Source organism: Chaetodon trifascialis, chromosome 8, assembly GCF_039877785.1.
Source record: "Chaetodon trifascialis isolate fChaTrf1 chromosome 8, fChaTrf1.hap1, whole genome shotgun sequence".
In the NCBI taxonomy this organism is placed as follows: domain Eukaryota; kingdom Metazoa; phylum Chordata; class Actinopteri; order Chaetodontiformes; family Chaetodontidae; genus Chaetodon; species Chaetodon trifascialis.
Window position 1 is genome coordinate 10397044 of NC_092063.1, and position 19974 is coordinate 10417017.

General features: G+C 46.5%; 2 protein-coding genes across 3 annotated transcripts; both read right to left on the reverse strand.

Annotated features, from left to right (window-relative positions):
• Positions 1–2192: 2192 nt before the first annotated feature.
• On the reverse strand, positions 2193–15628 carry tasorb (transcription activation suppressor b). Of its 2 annotated transcripts, none has more exons than XM_070968474.1 (23): positions 15231–15628; positions 13480–13625; positions 13278–13370; positions 13119–13191; positions 12129–12220; positions 11901–12035; positions 11672–11796; positions 11542–11573; positions 11044–11149; positions 10739–10842; positions 10400–10509; positions 9964–10036; positions 9769–9843; positions 8743–9594; positions 7941–8251; positions 7732–7834; positions 6773–7635; positions 6096–6218; positions 4856–5015; positions 4659–4767; positions 4353–4531; positions 4044–4178; positions 2193–3885 (listed from the first exon to the last, which is right to left on the reverse strand). In XM_070968474.1, the coding sequence occupies exons 1-23, from the start codon at positions 15517–15519 to the stop codon at positions 2651–2653; spliced, it is 5523 nt and encodes a 1840-aa protein (XP_070824575.1). In that variant the 5' UTR covers positions 15520–15628; the 3' UTR covers positions 2193–2650. The 2 variants fall into 2 exon arrangements, with proteins under 2 accessions (XP_070824575.1, XP_070824576.1); XM_070968475.1 differs by having other exon boundaries at positions 2193–3882; positions 15231–15619.
• Positions 15629–16497: 869 nt separating this feature from the next.
• asb14b (ankyrin repeat and SOCS box containing 14b) lies at positions 16498–19070 on the reverse strand. The gene is made up of 9 exons (XM_070969189.1): positions 18946–19070; positions 18808–18860; positions 18585–18716; positions 18340–18498; positions 17999–18244; positions 17688–17856; positions 17066–17600; positions 16784–16937; positions 16498–16676 (listed from the first exon to the last, which is right to left on the reverse strand). Exons 1-9 carry the CDS (start codon positions 19068–19070, stop codon positions 16498–16500), a joined length of 1752 nt encoding a protein of 583 aa, XP_070825290.1.
• Between the last annotated feature and the right edge of the window lie 904 nt (positions 19071–19974).

Below are 19974 nucleotides of genomic sequence, written 5' to 3' on the forward strand. Positions count from 1 at the left end.
TGCTTCCCCTCAGGAAGAAATATATGAACTATGCTGATCCTTTAACTTTTCCTCTAGTGCTACCATCAGGTACATCAACGTGTCCAACACTACAGTTTACAACCAAATACCTGCTAAACTACTGACATTCCCTTCATTTAAAATCCTACTTAAGTAAAAGCACTGAAGTATTAGCAGCCTGTCCTCAATCTGCAGCAAAGTGGCAACTGTGAGTGTGATTAATATTGTTAATACTGATGCATCAATGCACGAGCAACATTTTACTGTTGCAGGCGGTCGAGGTGTTTACTCTTAATCCAGTGGCTGTGGTCTGGCCCATCAAACATATCTGGTGTGTCCTGACATGATTAATGGGCTAGTACAAAAAAAAAAAAGTACACAGAAAAAGTACAAAACAGAAAAGCTCTGCTACACAAGTTTAAAGTAACTTCTTGGACTTTTCCGAACATTTTGCTGTTTTTCAAAAGCAGTGATCTCGATGCAACCGTGTGAGAAGTTTAAAGGGGAAACGTCTTATTGTGTTGTTAAATAAAATGAATCTGAAAAGTGAAATACATGTAGGGGAGTTAAACTAAAATATGGCAGCATTGGACAGAAATACACAAGTAAAGCTACAAGTGTCTCAAAGCTGAACAAGCGCAAGCACTTGAATAAATTTACTTTTACAACTACAACTTTGTGCTGCTACGACTTTCCGCCCCTACTCACAGTGCTGAGCCCAGGCATGGTCACCCAACCTGGTGCTTTCCTGCAGCTCTTTGCAGCTTTCGTCGCTCTCTGAGCTCACTGTTTTTCTTTAATGGCCTCAACAGAGCATAAATGTTTTGATTCACTCTCTCTGCTCTCACCAGCCTCCAGCTCAGTCTGCTGTTATCAGCGACAAAGCTCTGATAAACCCACTGTAAGCTAGCTGCCCAGCACCAGATAGCAAAGTTAGCAACTAGCTTAGCAACTAGCTTAGTTAGCTGGTGAACATGGTGGAGAACTTAGCTGCTAAAGGGCAAAAGAGTACGTGGATAATGAACAGAGCTAAACAGATAGTGAGTACTGGACTTACATTTATTAGGTGAACACCACTTCAAATGAATGTTCCTCTGTCATCTGCTGGATGTTTGAACAGCCAAACAGATGCTAACAGGCTCGGCCTGCCAACTTAAAGGGTGATATGTCAATGCTGTGGTTACAGCTTGTATCTGCTGCCCCCAACTGGCCAAAATCAATACAGATTTATTTTAAGGGACGATTGTATATGCCTTCCACTCATTAGACAGAAAGGTAATAACTAAATACTCCTTGATTAAATACAACAGAGACAGTGATATTTCTGAAAATGACTTTTTATTTATTAAAGGCTGCACTTTTGTCTGAATGTCTGTTTATATTCATTTTATCATTTCTCATTGTTGTTGTATCTTTGAAAATCTGTACAGCTCACTCAGATACGTACCCTGAAATTCATCTGAGTGGCTTAAAGCTGCAGTTGTGGTGGGTAAAATGCAATAAAAAAAACACCTCGCTCAGTATTTCTGTGACATGGCATGTCTATTGCACAACCCAAATGGGGCTCTGGAGATAAAGCGTTACCCTATTTTCCACATTAAGAGGAAATGGGCGCCCTCTGGTGTTTCTCTCCAGCTGATATTCCACAGAGTTAATGAAACAATACAATAGACCCACACAGAGAGGACATCAACCCTCCTAATGATTGTTTCGGCGGCGGTGCAGTGGAGGGGCCACTGGTACTCAGCATGGAGTCTCAAAAGCATTTTAAGTGCTGCATTTCCTCCAAACTGCTCCCCACACACAGCTTACCCTGTTGGAGAAAATAGATTTAACTGATTTCTACTGCAGTGCCCAGTGCCTTTTGTCATGGTCAAAAGTATAAAAGTATTTCATAGTATTTCAAGGCTTGTATTTAATATACTTGTTGACCATCAGCACACCTTGAGCTGCTCATGTGACCTGTTGATTCATTTGAGAATATTTTATGTTCATCATTTTGCTCTGGCCATGTTTTCCATTATCACTTTGTGTACTGCTATTTGAAGCCTAAATTATCCACCAACACAGAGCACATACAAATTGCAGGTAGCTGAATGAATTATGGAGCTGGAGTGAGACGACAGTAAAATAGCTGTGATTTATATTTTTAATGGTTTGCTTGACACCGTCATCAAACTGGTCACACAAACAAGATTTGAAATGTTTTATTTTAATAGAATTTAGGACAACCAAATATGTAAAATAAAAAAGAAAACCAACAGCAAAAGTGAAACAGTATTCACTAGTTTTTTTTTTCCTTAAAAAAATATCAGCCTTTCCCCTTGTTCACAAACCATTTCAAAACCGGACAAACAGAACTAACATGATAAATTCCGAGAAGCTGGAAGGCCATCAACATTTGTTGGCAAATATAAATATAGTGGTTTGAACAGGGTCTCAAATAGCTCACATGGAAAGAGTGTACATACAGTTTACACGACAGTAGGACACTCGGCACTGCCTGTATCAATTTTATTAATGTAGAAAACCAGGATCCTCATTTACTGATTTAAATCAATGTGTTTGACAAGGAAATATATACATTCAGCCAGCTCTCATAGTCTCTGGAGTATGGCGTTTGTGTTGCCCCTTAGCTCATGTTGATTGTCTATTCAGGGGCATAATTGTGAGAGTATGAATAGTCCGAGTAGTAATCCTGTGCCCTACCACCACCTGGGTAGCCCCAAGAGCAGGGTCCGCCCCCCCGATCATGTCCTCGTCCTGGCCGAGGCCAAAGTCCTACTGGGGGGACTCCTCTCCCTCGATAGCTCCCTAAAGAACCGGGACCCATCCCACCCCGCATAGGCCCATGATCCATCTGTCCACGGATGCCACCTATACTACCATAGCCACACATTGGATGTGGAGGCATCTTAGGTCTGACTACTGGGCCCCCCCTGGTGGCTACCGCAGGAATGCCCACAGTCGCACCAAGGTTGTCAGTGCTATTCACCTGAGTCCTGCCCCCCTGATTACCAGGGGTGCTGCCTCCGAGGGTCTCCCCAGGCTTAGGGAGCCCACTTGGGTCCATTGGGCCGGATGTGACCACACCCTGGCTGCTAACAGTCTCACAAGGAGTGGTCCGTGCTGTCCCCCATACGCCCTCCCCAGGTCCACTGAGTGTCCTGTCGGGTTTCATGGGGGTCCCACTAGCATTTTGAGGAATGCCTGCCATGTAACCTGGCTGGGCTGAGTCATTATGGTCTGTGTAGGGGAGGGAGGTGGTGAGTGGAGAGTTCCCAGCAGCCCCAGCTCCTCCAGTGTCCGAACCATATGTGTGACCCAGCATCATGAGGTGAGGCGGAGGGGGAGGTTTGACCTCCAAGGGGAGGGAAGCCAGGTTGGCTAGAGGTCCTGGTGTGGCCATGACAGGGGGGGTCGGGACCGTGGCAGAGGCTGTAACTGGGGGGCGGTATTCCTGTTCTTGCGTGCCACTGCAGGGCGAAGCAGGATAGGCCGGAGAGGCCGCATAGCTAGAAGAGCCAGTGTAAGATGACCACGAGGCTGAGGGACACAGGAAGCTTTGGTGGGGATTCACAGGAAAACTTCCTGGCGACAAGCTGCCAATGTCTGAAGAGCCTAAACCCATCTGGTTGGTGGCTTTGAACTGAGAGATGGCTGTTTTAAGAGAACTGTAGTCAGACAGCGTTGGCGTTCTCTCAGGGGTGGCTTGGTGGTCTGGGAGCGGGGGACGAAACTCGTCCGTCTCCGGTGGAGGTGGCAGTGGAGGCTTCCCCTCCACAATTTCCTGGTTCTGCTCTGAGGGATCCGATATGGTGGGTGTCTCACCATCGTCAGAGTCTAATGACATGTCCTCCTCTTCCACGCACTCATCATTCACTACTGGGAGAGCAGGACAGGGTGAGAGAGGGAGGAATGGAAAAGTGGAGAGGGCGATATTATCAAACAAGCGTGTTACAGATGCTTTAACAGAAATTAACGGTAACATGCATGACATCCGAAGTGTTTTGGTGTTCAGTCCTGCAGGTGACGCTACCCACCAGTAGAGGGCGGCGTTGGAAGCTCATTCTGATTGATGGAGCCAATCAGACTGTGGAAACCGCTCATAACATCATCGATGCTCCCAATCACTATTCCATTTCTGGAGTACTGTAGGAACATCTCGAATGGCCTCTCTGTAGAAACACAACAAGCTAAATTCAACGAACATTTCAAACAGGAAACACAAGAGTAATACTTTTACATCATTCAAATAATGTATATCATTTATTCAATATAAAGAGATAAAGGAAAATATCACACAACGCCTCAAAGCTGACAGAGGGGGAGCTGAAATTTGATGACGATACCTGTGAGGAAGATAAGGTGCCGCTGTTGCGTGTGCTGAGCTTGGAGTTTGATCAGGCACTCCAGGTCAGGAGCCTGGCGAGACTGCGTGTCGCACTCGTGATAAGGGAGGAACTCCACTAGGTGCTTCTTCTGATAGGCTGTAAGAAGGTTCAGGAGCCCCATGGCGTTGGTGTTTAACCTTGAAGAGATCATCAAAAGCAGATCCACATAGTGTTGAGATGTTTATTCACAGCTCAAGTCCAGATGCTAAAGATCATTTTGATTTGGCTTGAAGTATGTTGGCTAAGCTTCGGCTCAATACTGACCTCCCCAGTTCTTTAAGCTTCTTCTGGGACTTGCAGTGCACCTTCCACTGCCAGGGGTGTTCAGGGGTGCTCTGCTCCTCCAAGAACTTCAGCAGCCCCTGCAAACGATCTGGAAAAACAAAGAAAGCTCTGCATCAAACACAGCCAAGCTGATATTTCCATGAACTCGCACGGCTCCCACACAGAAGAGTACTTACCCTGTGTGATAAGGTCAGGGTTGAGGACAAACTCATCAGACACCATGAAGCCTCCAGACACAAACAGCTCATTGTAAGTGTGGTTCTTGACATCGTCCAGAGAGTCGACTCCAGCGAAGCTCACTGAAGGCAACTTCTTCAAAGACACCAGAGCCGGGATCTGCAGGGTGAAAACATTTGATTTTTCTTTATAACATGGAGTTCTGCTATTACTTTCTTTATTAAAACGTTGGTCATATAAAAAAAACCTGGTTCCAAAAAGGTTGGGACACTGTGTATAATGTAAATAAAAACAGAGCGTGATCATGCGTTCACAAAGTGGTGAACCTCTCTCCATCCTCGCTTGTGAGCAACTGAGCCTTTCCAAGATGCCCCTTTCATACCCAATCATGATACTATCACCTGTTACCAATCAACCTGTTTACCTGTGGAATGATCCATAGGTGCATTCCACAACTTTCCCAGTCTTTGGTTGATCCCGTCCCAACTTGTTTGAAACATATATTTACAAAAATCAATGAAGTTGTTGAGTTAAAACATTAAATATTGTCTTTGTACTACTTTCAGTTGAGCATACGTCAAAAATTGATCACAGCGTCCCAACTTATTTCGCCATCAAGTCTGTAACATGTTTTCAGAAAATACTGCATATGCATATATATATTTTAATACAATGTGCAAATAACCCATCCATCCATCCATCCATTGTCTATACCTGACTATCCCTTTCGGGGTTGCGGGGGGGCTGGAGCCTATCCCAGCTATCATTGGGCGAAAGGCGGGGTACAACCTGAACCAGTCACCAGCCGATCGCAGGGCAACATATACAGACAAACAACCATTCACGCTCACACTCACACCTAAGGGCAATTTAGAGTCACCAATTAACCTAATGAGCATGTTTTTGGTCTGTGGGAGGAAGCCGGAGTGCCCGGAGAGAACCCACGTATGCACTGGAAGAACATGCAAACTTCATACAGAAATTGGGGATCGAACCAGCGACCTTCCTGCTGTGAGGCACGCGCACTACCTGCCGTTCCACCGTGCCGCCCCTGCAAATAACCCATTAATTTAAAATAATTCATCTCAGCATTCTGATAAAAAACAACACCCTGCAGCAGATGTATAAACTCCATTAGGATGCCATTATTTCTGTTTGATCACTGTCTGGATGAGCAGGTGCAGACTCGTCTGAAGAACAAACCGGCGAGATGACGAAGGTGAGCGGAGGCGATCGTACCTTGTGCACGTGCGCTGCGATGTCCTCATTCTGAATGATGATGAGGAGCTTATCTAAACTGCCGCTGTTTTCAAGGAACGTCTGCGGGCTGCACTCGCTGTTGCCAAGACTTTTCAAGTACTCCTTTGTGACGGACGGGAGAGACATGATTGTTAGAGACAGACAGATGAACATGTCCTTCCCTCTTACACGCAGAAGTACTGACTGACGGACAGACAGAGAAAGAGCTGAGCAGTGAGACATGAACACAAAGTGACAAAGAGGAGCAAGTGTAGCCTTTCACATTCCCACAGTGCATCTGTATTTTGAGCATGGAGGCTCTCTGGCTCCCATAAAAATAACAGCGATTTAAATTAAGTCTACAGAGGAAGACCGTGACAGAAAATGGATGCGCAACTTTGGGAAACCAGAAGTAATGATACCACTTTGAGGCGGCGCTGAAATGATTTGATTAAATGATTCATGGAAAATTGATTTTGATAATCCAGTTCAAGTTTAGGTAATATCAAATAAAATCACCACTTCCAGCCTCTCAAACGTGAGGATTTTCTACTTAGATGTACGCGGCATCCAAGTTGTCACTCTAAAGGAGCATTTTTCACAATTTTCTGCCATTTTACTGAGTAAACCACTGAGTAAAAACTAGAGTTTAACTTCGCTCGAGCCTTGTGCTGTACCTTGATCTCCTTGCAGACGGTGCTCTCCTCCCCCTCGTCCCCGGAGTAGATGTAGAATTTTACTGTATTCTTGGTGACGTCCTTAAAAATCTCCACCAGGCTGCTGAAAACCTCCGGCTTCAGCTGACCGATGAGGCTTCCAGCCAGCAGGCCGGACCCGCTGCCAGAAGCATGGCCTGAGTGCTCTGGAGAGTCAGATGTGACTTGAGAGGGAGAATAGATTTCCACGCCCAACTCCGTCAACAGGCCTTCTGTTTTAGCCTTAGCGGATGCCGTCTCTTTGACGGCGACCATTTTACCACTCTGTGAGGAGGAGGTGGTGCTCTTCGACAGGGAGGGCTCTGTTTTAGTTTTGGAAGCCTGGGTGGGGGTGGGGGACGGTGATGTAAGATTAGATATTGTCACTGGGGGGGGTGGTGAAGTGACCTTGGAGGGAGCAGGTGGGGATGGGATCAACTTGTCCATCTTCTCACACAGTGCTTTGACATGCCCCTGAGTGGGGACGGGGGAGACGTAGGGTACGACAAAGTCTGAGAAACAGCTGTTGGGCAGCCAGCAGTGGTGTGGGGGCAGCCGCGGGGGTAGCTGCGATGCATAGCAGATGTGGTGAGTCTGCATGATGTTTTTAATGTCAGAGGTAAGACTGTGGATTTCCTGGTTGAGTATAGTGTCCAGGCTGATGGATGGCCTGAAGGGAACTTCCTCTACGACTGGTACCGTGGGCGGTGCAGCCGCCTTTTTTACTTCCACGGCCGCAGGCGTCTTGGGCTCTGGCTGGCTGTCTGTCGCCGTCACGGCCTCCGGTACCGGCTCTGGCTCTGGCTCCACCTCGGGCTTTGGCTCAGGAATAGGCTGTGCTTTGTCTGGAGGAAAACAGACAGGAAACCTGTCACAGTGATGCCCAGATCTAAAGATGCCTCCAAGGGAGAGGCCTGTGTGTACCGACTGCTCTGAGATACCTTCATTGGCAGGGTTAACCCAGGTCGGGTTGTCTGAGGCGTGAGCTTGCTCTGGTGGGGAGCCTGCACTCAGTGGACTGCCAGGGCTGCAGTCCATGTCCTCCTAAACCGAGGAAACGCCAGGAGTTATTTTTAGGTCTACAAACACATTTAATGCATGGTAAAATATTCCAATATAACAACCCTGGAGTCAGCTGTTGACATCTCACCTCTGTGTAGTTCGTTTGTGATGCTGGCTCATTTTGTTTCCTAAGATCTGGGTCAGGGAAGGCAGCTTCCACCCTCCCCGCACCCGTTGATGGTTCGCCGTGGTTTGACTGCACAGGCACTGAACCCTGAGCCACAGCTTTGTTCAGAGTAGCCAGGAGGATCTTGAGAAGGCGCTGAGTCTCGTTCACTGCTGAGGCATTGGCGCTGCCACGAGCCCTCAGGTCAGTGTCGTAGATGCCCATGCTTTCCATCACTGCTGTCAGATTGTCACTGTGTCCACCCTCATCCCCGATCTCATCTGCCTGGGCTCCTAGCAGGACACATAATCAAAAATTTGATGTGCAGTATCCCGGGAATGTGAAGAAGGGTATGTATTACCCTTTCAAGTTCAAATATCATTTCAGGTGGTGACTGAAACTGCCTTAATTGCACTAGAACATGAGAAAAACCTCGCTGTCAACGACTGTGATAGCGATGGTTGCACTGGAACATAGGACTACAAACAGCTATCTGACACAGCAGCAAACATACATGCATTTTCACACGAGAGGGTTTAAAGATGTAAATAGAGTAATTTCATTTTCATGTAAGCCGAGATCCTGGCTGTTTGTGAATGTAGCGCCATGGGGGAGCAATGTTTTTTCATTTGCAATGCAATTACCAAGAAGTGACCAGACAAATCTAATATTCATTCTTTCAGAGGAATTGACTTTGCAGGCAGCAGGTGGAAATTCTCAAAAAAACAGAAATTTAATTACACCACATGAGTCGAGCTACACAAACAGCAGCAGCCCCTCTCACCTCTACTGGGCTCCCCGTTGCTCAGCGGATCTGTGCGTTGGTGTTTGTTCACGTCCCCTCTGTCATCGCCCTCAAACTTCCTCTTCAGGCTGTTGCCGTCCCAAGCCCCGTCCTCTCCCCTTTCCTTCCCAGGATCCTTCACTAATGCTTTCTTATGGAGCTGGATCAGCTTAAGCAGCTGTTTCATCTTGTCTTCATCGTACTCGTTCTGAGACAGCCGCAACCTCTGAGGCTGGGACTCGCTGTGGGTCTTGTGCTGCGACTGGGCCCCATTCGAATGGGCCAGCCCCGTCCGCCGCCTGCTGCTGTCTGTGGGTGGCTTCTCCTGCGCTGGCCTTTCTTGAGGTTGCCTTTCTTGAGGTTGCCTTTCCTGGGGCAGTCTTTCTGAGGGTCTCTCCGCCCTGTCTGAGCCCCTGTCCGAGCCACCCCAGTCAGAAACGGGGCTGTATTCCACTGGGGCCGGAGCAGGTGTGGGTATGGGCGCGGGGTTCCGTATTCTTTCAATGATTTCCTTCGCCTTGTTCAGTGGTAAAATGTAGTTGGCGGGGTTGTGGATGTAAGAGCGCAGCACAGAGTCCATGTTGAATTTGGGCCTGGGCACTGGCAGCGGGCTGTTCCTATCATCCACGTTATATTTGTAGTCGGGCAGAACGAACGGCCGCACCGTGCCTGAATCCATGCGTGTAAGGTAATCGGTGGCCTGACGCTCCACCCCAGAGCTCAGGTCCTTGCCTGGGTTGGGGCGCAACTTGAACAAGGCGTAGTGCAGAGCAGGGATGAAGGGCTCCATGGAGGACAGGATAGCAGGCTGGGGCTCCACCATCAGCGGCTCTAGCTCGAACAGTCTTGATGCTATGATGGAGAGCACATGTCAGTTCAAGTCTTTCTGCACTATTAATGTCCTTAGAGATGAGCAAAAACAGGAGCCACAATTATAACATGGAAACAGGAGCAGATGCTTTGTGCAGATGCTGCCAATGGGAACCAGTCAGAGAAAGAGATGGATACATAGTGAATAGTACTTACAATACTTGACAACCATCCTTGACTCCTGAAAGATGAATAACGCTTGCAGGTTCTTCTCCACCCGCCCCCGTCGCTCTACAAAACAAACAGCAACTTTTTTTTTTAAAGCTGAATCCTCATCACCCGAGGGAACAAGTAGGTGTTCAACTGACACAACAGAGAATTATGAGAGGAGAGTAGAAAGCTTTCTGGCACCTTTGGACTCCACCATCTGAGCTGAGGACAGCAGGAAGAGAAAGCCCCTGTCAAACAAGGACTTCACCAGCACCTGAATGAGGAGAGGTGACACCGCAGTCAACAGGAGCAATCATAATGTCAGTCTGTTGCTGGACAGGTTTGCACTAATCCAACAGAATGAAGGCAAAATAACTGTTTATGGAACCAAAATTACCTTAATTGCATCAAATGATGATGCATAAATGCAACGCTGCATGCCAAACCTGCATATTATTCTTTCCCTTTCTCAGATTTTCTCAGAATTTTTGCATGAACTGGACACCCCGAATCTTTGAATCCAGTTCAGCATCAAGCTTATTTTGTTGATGCAGTGTGATTCAGCGAACTGATTCAGTATCTTTTGGGGATTTTCAAGCATGAGAACCAGGTAGGTAACAGCTACACCATGACTCACCATCCTGTCCCTCTCCAGTTTGTTGACCAGCGCTGCCAAGCTGCCGCTGGTGGGTTTGCCTTTTCCATCCACCACCTCGAAAAGGCTGCAGGACATCCCACACTTCATCACTGCGGACAAAGAAAAGCAAATTGGAATACGAAGCAGACCCATAATGCAAACACTTTGCTTATAACTTGCATTGATTTAGTGAGACCGCATCTTCTGTAACACGCGATGCAGTGTATGCATTTGGAATAGCTTTAGGAATTGGATTTCACATAATGCATTACCGCCGACATCCCCGGGGCGTTTTTCCATCATTCAATTTTGAGACAGACACATGTGGTCGGAACTGACCTTCCCGTGATGTGCTGTAGGTGTCCCAAGAAAAGAGCACAGAGGGAATCTTTCGCTTCACCTGCTCCAGCTGCATGCCCTGATTCATCTCCAGCTTCTCAGGCCTGCACGGGCACACGGGGAGATCCATCGAAGAGCAAATCAGAGCAAAAACAAGAAAGGCTACTGTCTGCAGATTGCACAGGTGAATTCTAATTCTTCTCACCCAAAAGACACGTGCAGTGTCAAAGTTCGGCAAAAAGCGTCTTTAATGATTAACAAGAAAAGGATGATGCAAAGAACGATGAGGCCAAAGGTCTACTCACAGTTTGAAAGGAAGGTAGGGGCGCGAGGAGGATCGTAAACAGATTGGGAATAACTCCTGGCCCTTGTTCACCAGCGGACCACTCCACACAGTGTAGCAGCTCTTCCCTTCAACAGCGCAGGTCAAAGGTCAGACACAATACAAAGACAAAGCAGGTCTCATAACTTCTCAGAGTCGCTGGTTTGTCGCTGAAAAGGCACATTTCTTTCACATATACGCTTCTTTGCAAATGTTTGCATCGGTTTGTTGAAATGAATTTGGATCATTTTGGAGCTGCGGTGCTTATGAACGCACTCTTCTGTAACTGACTAGCAGAGAGCATGTCAGTGAAAATGCCGAAGTTCGGCTTAGTTAAAGAAGTAGTTTTCTGCTCCTAATGCGAAATGGCCTTCATACTGTACGTGTCCCAGTTTACACACACAACACTAATTCAGCACAGCGCACAGACATGTTTGCTTCATTACATACATAACAAATACGCCAGAATAAAACATTTTACCTCTACTTCCTTCAGGGGGAATAGTGTTAAACCTGATAGGGAGAGAAACAAAAAGCTCGTCAAACATGTAAACCTCCACCACCCCCTGAAAAACACGCTGAACTGCACAGTTTCCTGCAGGAATACGTACCTGTGCGCAGTCATGGGAGCTGCTGCAGCCTCCTTGCCTTTGTACTGAAAGGAAACCACAGCGTAGGGGCACACGTGCCTGGGCCGTGCCTTGATCTCATCAAATGCAAACTCGAAAAAATATTGCTAAAAGGCGACAAGAAACATGCAGTTACATGCACTTACAAAATCTGCTCAACTTGGATGACAAAATACGTACAATCGGTGAATGAAAAAGAAGCAGCATTTACCTGCGTGAGCTCAAAAGCTCTGTAAGATAGCAGAGACGAAACCCTATTGACACTTTTGGACATGTGACCGTCAAACTTGGGCGAAGGCTCTATCGCATTCTTAGGCATGTTCTCATGGATGTGCTTTATTCGGCCCTGAGAAACAAAACACTGCTGGTGAGCTTGAAGTCCCGCGAGGACAAGAAATCTGTCAACATCACAAAATGGAAACGGAACGGCAGCACATACCCTCATAACTTTAAAAACGATCATGTCGCCAGACGAGCCCACTTCAAGGGGATTGATTTGTAACAAATCAGAATATTTGGAGAGGTAAACACCTACAATGACAAAAAGACTGAATTAGAGGAAAAGTGTCACAATCACACTTCAGTTGAAAGCATTTAAGGATCATATTTACACTCAAACCAGGAAAATCATGTCAATGACTTGTTGATATATTAAGAAAAACACCAGATGAAACATTCACTCCTTGAGTGGGTGGTCAGTCGTGATATTAGAGCCATTCCCAGCATGAATTAGCTGTCTGCAGCCGATACTTCATCAGGTCAAAATGCCGATCAAACATCGTCACATGCTAAATAATATAGTGAAAGAAGTCAAAATGAAATCCATCAGAAGACAAAACTAACAGCTTGTAACCCTCAAAACAGGCCACAACTGAGAATCACAATCATTCTGGTAAATTGAGATCATTCATTGAGATAAAATGATATAGAGACGTATGCGATTTATGATGTATTACAGTACTGCTTTCATGTGGTATGCACAATGTGAGAGGGCTCTGCTGAAATGCAACTCTCTCATCACTTTCTGGCCCCTCCGAGCGCCGCTACGCTAACAGAACGGACAGACGCGCGTGAAACCCCAAGCAGCCGCTGGCTTGACCGGACTTTCTCTGGCGACGTCGCACTCGACTGCAGTGAGCTGAACTAAACATGGCGCGGCCATGAGAGCGAGTTTGAGCTTTCAGGGAGGGACGAGAGCGCACCGCCGTAAAGGAAAAGGGTGTGCTGGATGTATGAAACCACAGCAGCAAAGCAATCGGTTTATCTTGGCTTTCTTGTTTTCATAATCGCTGGAAGCCAAAATCATAACTGAGAATAAAAATGTGATTAATTGCTCAGCCCAACCTCAAAACATTTTGACAGCAGTAGTCCAAAAACCATCAATCCATCCATGACAACACGGTTTCCTTTAAACTCAACAGCAACTCACCCACTGATGGATTTCCTAGTGTTGTTATCCTGGAGTGTCCCACAGACAGACCCTTTTCACAGATCCACTGGAGCTGGGCACACAGGAGAAGACACAAAGCTCAGAAACATGTTTAACACAACAAAAAACCACCATGCTTTCTAACTTGTCCGTCAATACCTTGGATTTGTCGGGATAAAGGAAGCAGTACGACTCTGTAAGTTCTTGTTCGGTCCGCCCGTCCTGCTTCATCTCTCTCCGTTTCTCAATGAACTGCCACACAAAGGGAGGAGACGTCAAATGAGACACAGCGGTCTGAACCTCACCATCTCTTACATGCACGGCTCTGCTCGAACGTGCGCCTCTGAAGGCGACGACCAACCTCCTTCTCCAGCAGCTCATTGCGTATGAGCCTGGCCTTGCTGTAGGAGAAGCTTCCCCGTGACGATGAGTCCAAGTAAAAGGACGAGATGATCTTTGCGAGGTCCTCAAACTCCCGGCTGTCAGGGGGCAGAAACTGGTACAGGCCTGCACACACGCAAGTGAATAAGTGGGTTAGCATATAGCATCTGCAAGCAGAGACCTGAGTGCATGTGCGGAGGAGCAGAACTGTAAATCAAACAACAATCACATCAGCAAACAGCCATCCTCTTCTCTCAGCTACAGGTCAACATGGATGAATATATGTCTAAAGTATATGCTTATATCTTACACAGGATGAAGATACACGTGTCCTGTGCTTACACTTCAGTTCAATATTCACGCCACATACCCATATAAAATTACGAACAGGATGAAGTGATGTGAACTGGGTGCTTGCAGGCAACGACTGTTTGTGTGTGTTTAGCACAGCTCAGTGGGGTTGCACTGAACCAGTAGCACCCCCACACTGAACTTATGTCTCGTGTGCAAAAGCCAGCCCATCACCACAGGTTACTGAAATGTGCATTGGGAGTTATTAGGACTGGAGAGATGCTGCAGCAGCAGCAGTGACCACAGCTGGTCAACAACAATAACATGGAATCTCTCACATCAACTAAACCTGTGTACAGGTGACAGCAGCCGTCTGCATTCACATGAGGTTTATTTTATCGATCCAAACACATGCAAAGAAGTGAAACCCCCTCTGACTGACTGCAGGCTGCCCTGCGTGGAGCATCAACAGCCTGAAGCTGTGGGCTAACAAGTAATGATCGTCAAAGCCTGGGACACGCCAATGGGATGCAAACACGGCCAGGTCTGTCTCGCAACTAAGTTTTCAACTGTGGTGATAAGACTTTTTCTACAGTACATGTGCAACCTGCTGAGGGAGACCAAATACTGCAAGCATGGCTACTTATAAGAGGCTCAGAAAGTGAAGTCCAGGAACTCCATCTTCGTCTTGCATATATACGAATAGCTGATGCATCACATGGAGGTCTTTAACAACCACGATCCACCTGCCACTTTGCTCAGGATGCTATCGCCTTTCTGACACATGATGGGGAGTATGGGGAGCACTGTACTCTGAGGAATATTGAGGTGAGGTGTAAATGGGATGCTCTGAAATACCAGTGACATCACGCTGGGACAAAGGGGGTGGGCAGCCCTACTTGGGTTTTATTATAAGCCTCGTGGTACTGTGAGAACATTTTAAATAGACGGGTGGGGTGGATGAATCCATGCCCTTCACTGAGGTCAATGAGACATCCATATGTTGTCAGGTGACGGCTGCAACACGCTCATGACACCGGCAGCACTGCTCAATCAGACTACGGTCCCGGGAAAAGGTGAAGAAGGCAAACAAGGTGGGCTTTCAAACGGGCGCTCCTCAACGTGCAGCTTCCAGGCGCCTTCGCGGGAGCTGGAACTGTGGAAGTCAGCTGCCTGCTTCTCACAGGACACCACTGAACTTGGATGCCTGAGCCGGGCTGCCCAAGCCATGTCTGCTAAAACAACTCACGCTGCATCAATCAAAACAATCCGTGTGCTCACATCGGACGACGCTGACTCCATTTAAACCTACAACGCCGGTTCACATTTTGTTAAAACTCGTTAAACTAGCGAGAGTAGCCACCTAGCTAGCTAGCAGGCTAGCAACATGCAGCAGCAGAATAATCAAAATTGTTGAAAATTGCAGCGATATGGCACCACCTTTCCGTTCTCTTATCTTCCTCGGGATTTGAAAATTCGGCCTCTGGCCTGGCAAGGGAGAACTGCTAAAGCTCCGGGCGTCCGCCTGCACGCTCCTCCGCCGCTCAGGGGCTTCTTGTTCGGGCATTAACGTTACACTGTCTCCACATCCAGGCTGATCGCCATTTTGGTTGGCTGTGGCCGAGGTGGCGGCTGAATTCTTCGGGGGTTCGCCACCCTCCGGCTGGAGATCGTCCGTCTCGGTACATTCTGAGTTCCTTTTCCCCACCGCGTTGGGGTTCAGGGCCATTTTCGGGCACCGTGCACGTAATACGGGCAATGTAGCACTAACGATTACGGCGCCGCTTCACACACACACACTCTCCTCCTCACCCAGCCTCCGCCATTGTGAAAATGACGTACACGTTCTTCTCCACCACTGCAAAACGCTGCCGTCACTATGTTTACATACGAGAAAATCCGCGCCCCCCAGCGGCGGATAGATGTACTGCGACAATTGATGAAGTGACTGGATACATCGGTGAACACAGTGGGGAAAATAGTGCACACATTGAGCAATACACAGCAAAAATAAGCTGTAGGATGCAGTGAAATGCATATTATATTATAAAGCCCGGAATGCCCCCACTAGACATAATTACTCTACTTTTTTTTTTTTTTTGTATCATTATGCATCACTTTTACATTTTATATGACCTTTCACCCCACACACTGAAATGGCTAATACATGACTACTGATATCCACATGCTGTACAACCTTGTGGGTTAATTTATTGTAACTTATTTAACAATCTTACGCTTGTAATATTTCAGCCTACCACCAGGGGGCCACAAAGAGGCAGAGATTCTTCATCTCAGGAGAAGGACGACAGAAATGAACAATTTTAGATGTTATAAGGTGAAAGTTTTGACTGGATACTGGTTGTATGCTTTATTGAAATTTTAAGAATTCACATTATAAAACTGAGTTCTCCAATGACAGTAAGTTCTTAAGTGAGTTTAAGTGAGTGTGAAATGATAATAATAAAAATACATTATTTCAATGGGTTTCTCTATGATCCATTTGCTATAACAAAGTAAATCTTCGCATGAGGCATTGACATGAAAACTCAAAAGTACATACAGTACAAATAATATTTCAGGACATGACAGTAGATAAAACATGTAATTCTGAAACTAGTACTTTCCGAAACACACAGCATCAAGGCAAACCGACTGTCTTCATCCTTCTATCACAGTGGTATCGGTCACAATTGTAAATGTGTTTTCACTGTGGGTTAACCATGCTGCCCCTGCTGTAGACATCAAACTCTTTGTAGCGAAGGTAATCTTTCAGCCTGGGAGGAAGAGGAAGGAAGTTGATGAAAACTGGGCCTCTCAAGCGCAGGCGACTGAGATGCTCTCTTATCCGCAACCGGCACAGGTGCTTCAGGCTCCGTGCATTTCCTGAGCGTAAATAAGATCAGGGGAGTCAATGGATGCACAGAAAGTCTTCACTGCACTTTTTGCTGACAGGTGAAAAATAACTAAAGCAGGATCTTGGCAGTTCTTACTTTGAATGTGACAGATTTCTGGCCACTGTTTCTGCTCCTTTAGGGCATCCTTCAGTTTGGTGCAGAAGGAGACATGGTCGGTGTAGTCAAGCATGATGAGCACCACCTGAGCCGATAAGTGCCGAAGCCAGGCCACTGTTATCACCTCACAGAACTAGAAAGAGACAAAGACACATGCAGTAATCACAGCAAAAGCTTTAAATGAATTGTTTCTCCACTGCAACCCCTGTGGAATTCATTCATACTTTACACCATTTTTCTCTCAGACAAGCTTTGCCTCACCACCATGTCTTTAATGATTGAGGTCGTCCAAGGAGCGTAGTCATGGGAACTGTCACCATAGGGACAGTCAAAGCAACGCTTAACATCATATCCATGGTTGAGAATCATTCTTAGCATGACCTCATCTTTCAAGGCGTGCTGCAGTGCTGAGGGGAAGTGAGTGCTGTTGATACGGGAGTAGTAGTTTACGTTTGCCCCAGCCTTCAGCAATGTGTTGATTAGTTCATAGTTGCCTTGTCTAAGAGCCACTTGCAAACAGTTGATAGGATCCTGGTTCACCATGGCCCCAGCCTCTAACAGCAAGCGGGTGCACTGAAGATCATTGTTGGACACAGCAAAAAAGAGGGCAGACCTGCGCTCATCATCATAGCTGCGGCGCACCCTTGGGTGCAGCATGAAGTTTGGATCATAGCCGGCTTTGAGCAGGGTCTCCACACAACGGGCATGTCCCCCAGCAGCTGCAGAATGGAGAGGACTCATCCCGCTTTCCTTTACAGCGTCCAGCTTCGTCACGGGGATGAGGCGCTCCAGTGCCCTGTCAAAGAGGAGTCCTCATTTAAGAACATGACAGCGGATTTGCAAAAATGGAAACGCTGGAGGCTGTGACAAAGATGGTCCTCACAGTATGTGTCCATGGTAGGCCGCACGGTGAATTGGCAGGTGTCCACTGTAAAGAGGTACGTTGGGATCTGCGCCATGGTCCAGCAGCAAGGCGATGATGTCAGGGTTTCCTGATGCTGCTGCATCGAACAAGACAGTGCCTGACTCTGATTCACACCACACATGTGCTCCTACAAAATGAATACAGATTGAAAACAAATTGGTTCGTGTTTCCTCGACTACGGCACCTTTATTTTCAGATAACTCGCAAAGTGAAGTCATGCAACACTTTTGAAATCCACAGTGGAGCTTGAATCACCTTATCTCATATACCTTTCTGTAACAGGACTTCCACCACATTCAGATGTCCATTCTGCGCAGCCAGAGCCAGAGGGGTTTTCTGTTTGATGTCACATGCATTCGGGTTGGCACCGGACTCTAGGAGCAGATAGACAAAGTTCTCCAGGCCTAAAAAGGCAGAATCATGTAGAGCTGTCCTGTTTAGAGGTCCTGCTTGGTCTACGTTGGCATTGTAGCGAAGCAACAGTGTGGCCACGTCATACTGGTCATTCAGAATAGCTGAGAGCAGGAGGGAGAGGAAAAGAATTCCAAAATGAGCAAATACCTTGAGCTGTCTGTAAAATGAGGTGCATTTTGCATTCAGTGTCAGGTACCGGCCACTAAGGGAGAATCCTGCTCATCATTCTGGAGGTCCGGGCTACAACCGTTCTGTAACAGGAATGTGGTGGTCTCTCTGCGTCCATGAACCACAGCCAGAAACAGTGGCGTCTCACCTTTCAGAGTACGACAATGGGCTGCACCCGGGGGTGATGCTGGAACAAAACCACAACAGCTAACCAACACAGCAGAATCTAAAAAGACTCAAACATTAGACACGTCCTTTTAATGACCTCACTACCTGAGAAGATAATCTCGAGTATCCTTCTGCTCTCTTGCACTGCAGCCTCATGCAGCGGGATCCATCCTCGTTCATCAACTCTGGACAGAGTCTCTGGTTGTATGAGCATTCTGTTCAGTGCATCTTCATCACCTAAACATGAAGACATTGTATCAGAATATCTGGAAAGATTAACAGTAACCTGCATCAGCTTCGACTGGTTAAAGAAATGACATCACCTTACCCTCCTTGATTGCTTTAAAAATCTCATCAGGGTCTTCGCTGGGTTTCAGATCACTTTGAACAGAAATAAAATGGATTCAGATGATCAAGAGATACACTATGCAGAGAAATATTTAATAGTGTGCAGATAGAGATTAACCTTGGATTCAATCCTTTGAGCTTTCTATATTGAATCAGACTCTGTTCAATTATATATTGCGTCGCTTCATCCTCATCCAAGTCGTCCTCCGACTGATAAAAGTCATCTTCTGTCTGTGTGTTCATCTGTTAGTCCTGACAAGGTCAGCGCACAAGGGGTCGCTTTGGGGAAAAAGCCATAAGATAAACAAGATCATTAAATCTGCTACCTGAGAACTTGTAAACCACTTGCAGCCCTGAGTTCCAGCAGGGAACTGTGAACTACAGCACAGTGTACCTAAGCGAGGAATAGTTAACTCAGCCTGTTGATGAATTAGAAGTCAAAATGAGTTTTAGTGACACTGAAATGCATTCAAGGCAGCAAATCTAATCTAATGATTTCAGTGAACAATTCTATTTCTTTTTTGCCCTGTAGCTCTTAATGTAGGCCCTTTGAGAGCAGATCACCTGCAGAGAATTTACAGTATTTCTTCTTCTGCATGGACAGAGCAACTGCACGGAGATTCCTCCCGCGAAAATGTCTGACAGTAGCATTTCTAACCCTAACCCTTAAACATTAATGTAGGAAATGCCTTACATAAAACTACAACAGGACATTTTAACAGTATCACACATGCTATTCAATGACCTAAATATTCAACACAACCTAGAAATTTTACAGCTATAAACCATCAAGTCCAACAGGCTGTTTGTACTGCAAGCTCCACACTGATCAATCTAGTTTTCCTTCAGAAGCGTTATTCATTTATTGTCCGGTGTTTACCTTGAGTCAAGTGGCTGTGTCTTCGCTGGTTTTTAAAACAGTAAAACCAGTAGGCTTCTCAGTACCCCCACACACGCTGCAGCTATTTATACCTCTCCCACTATAAATATCAGATCACGGGGTCTTCACAGGCAGAACCTAGCTTTGACCCACTGAGCACTGCAACAACTGCCAACATTCAGCTCATATGCACATGCACTCATGACAGAAGCCATTATTTAAAAACACATAGCAGGATGATTTTGGTATTAGCACCCACCATAAATA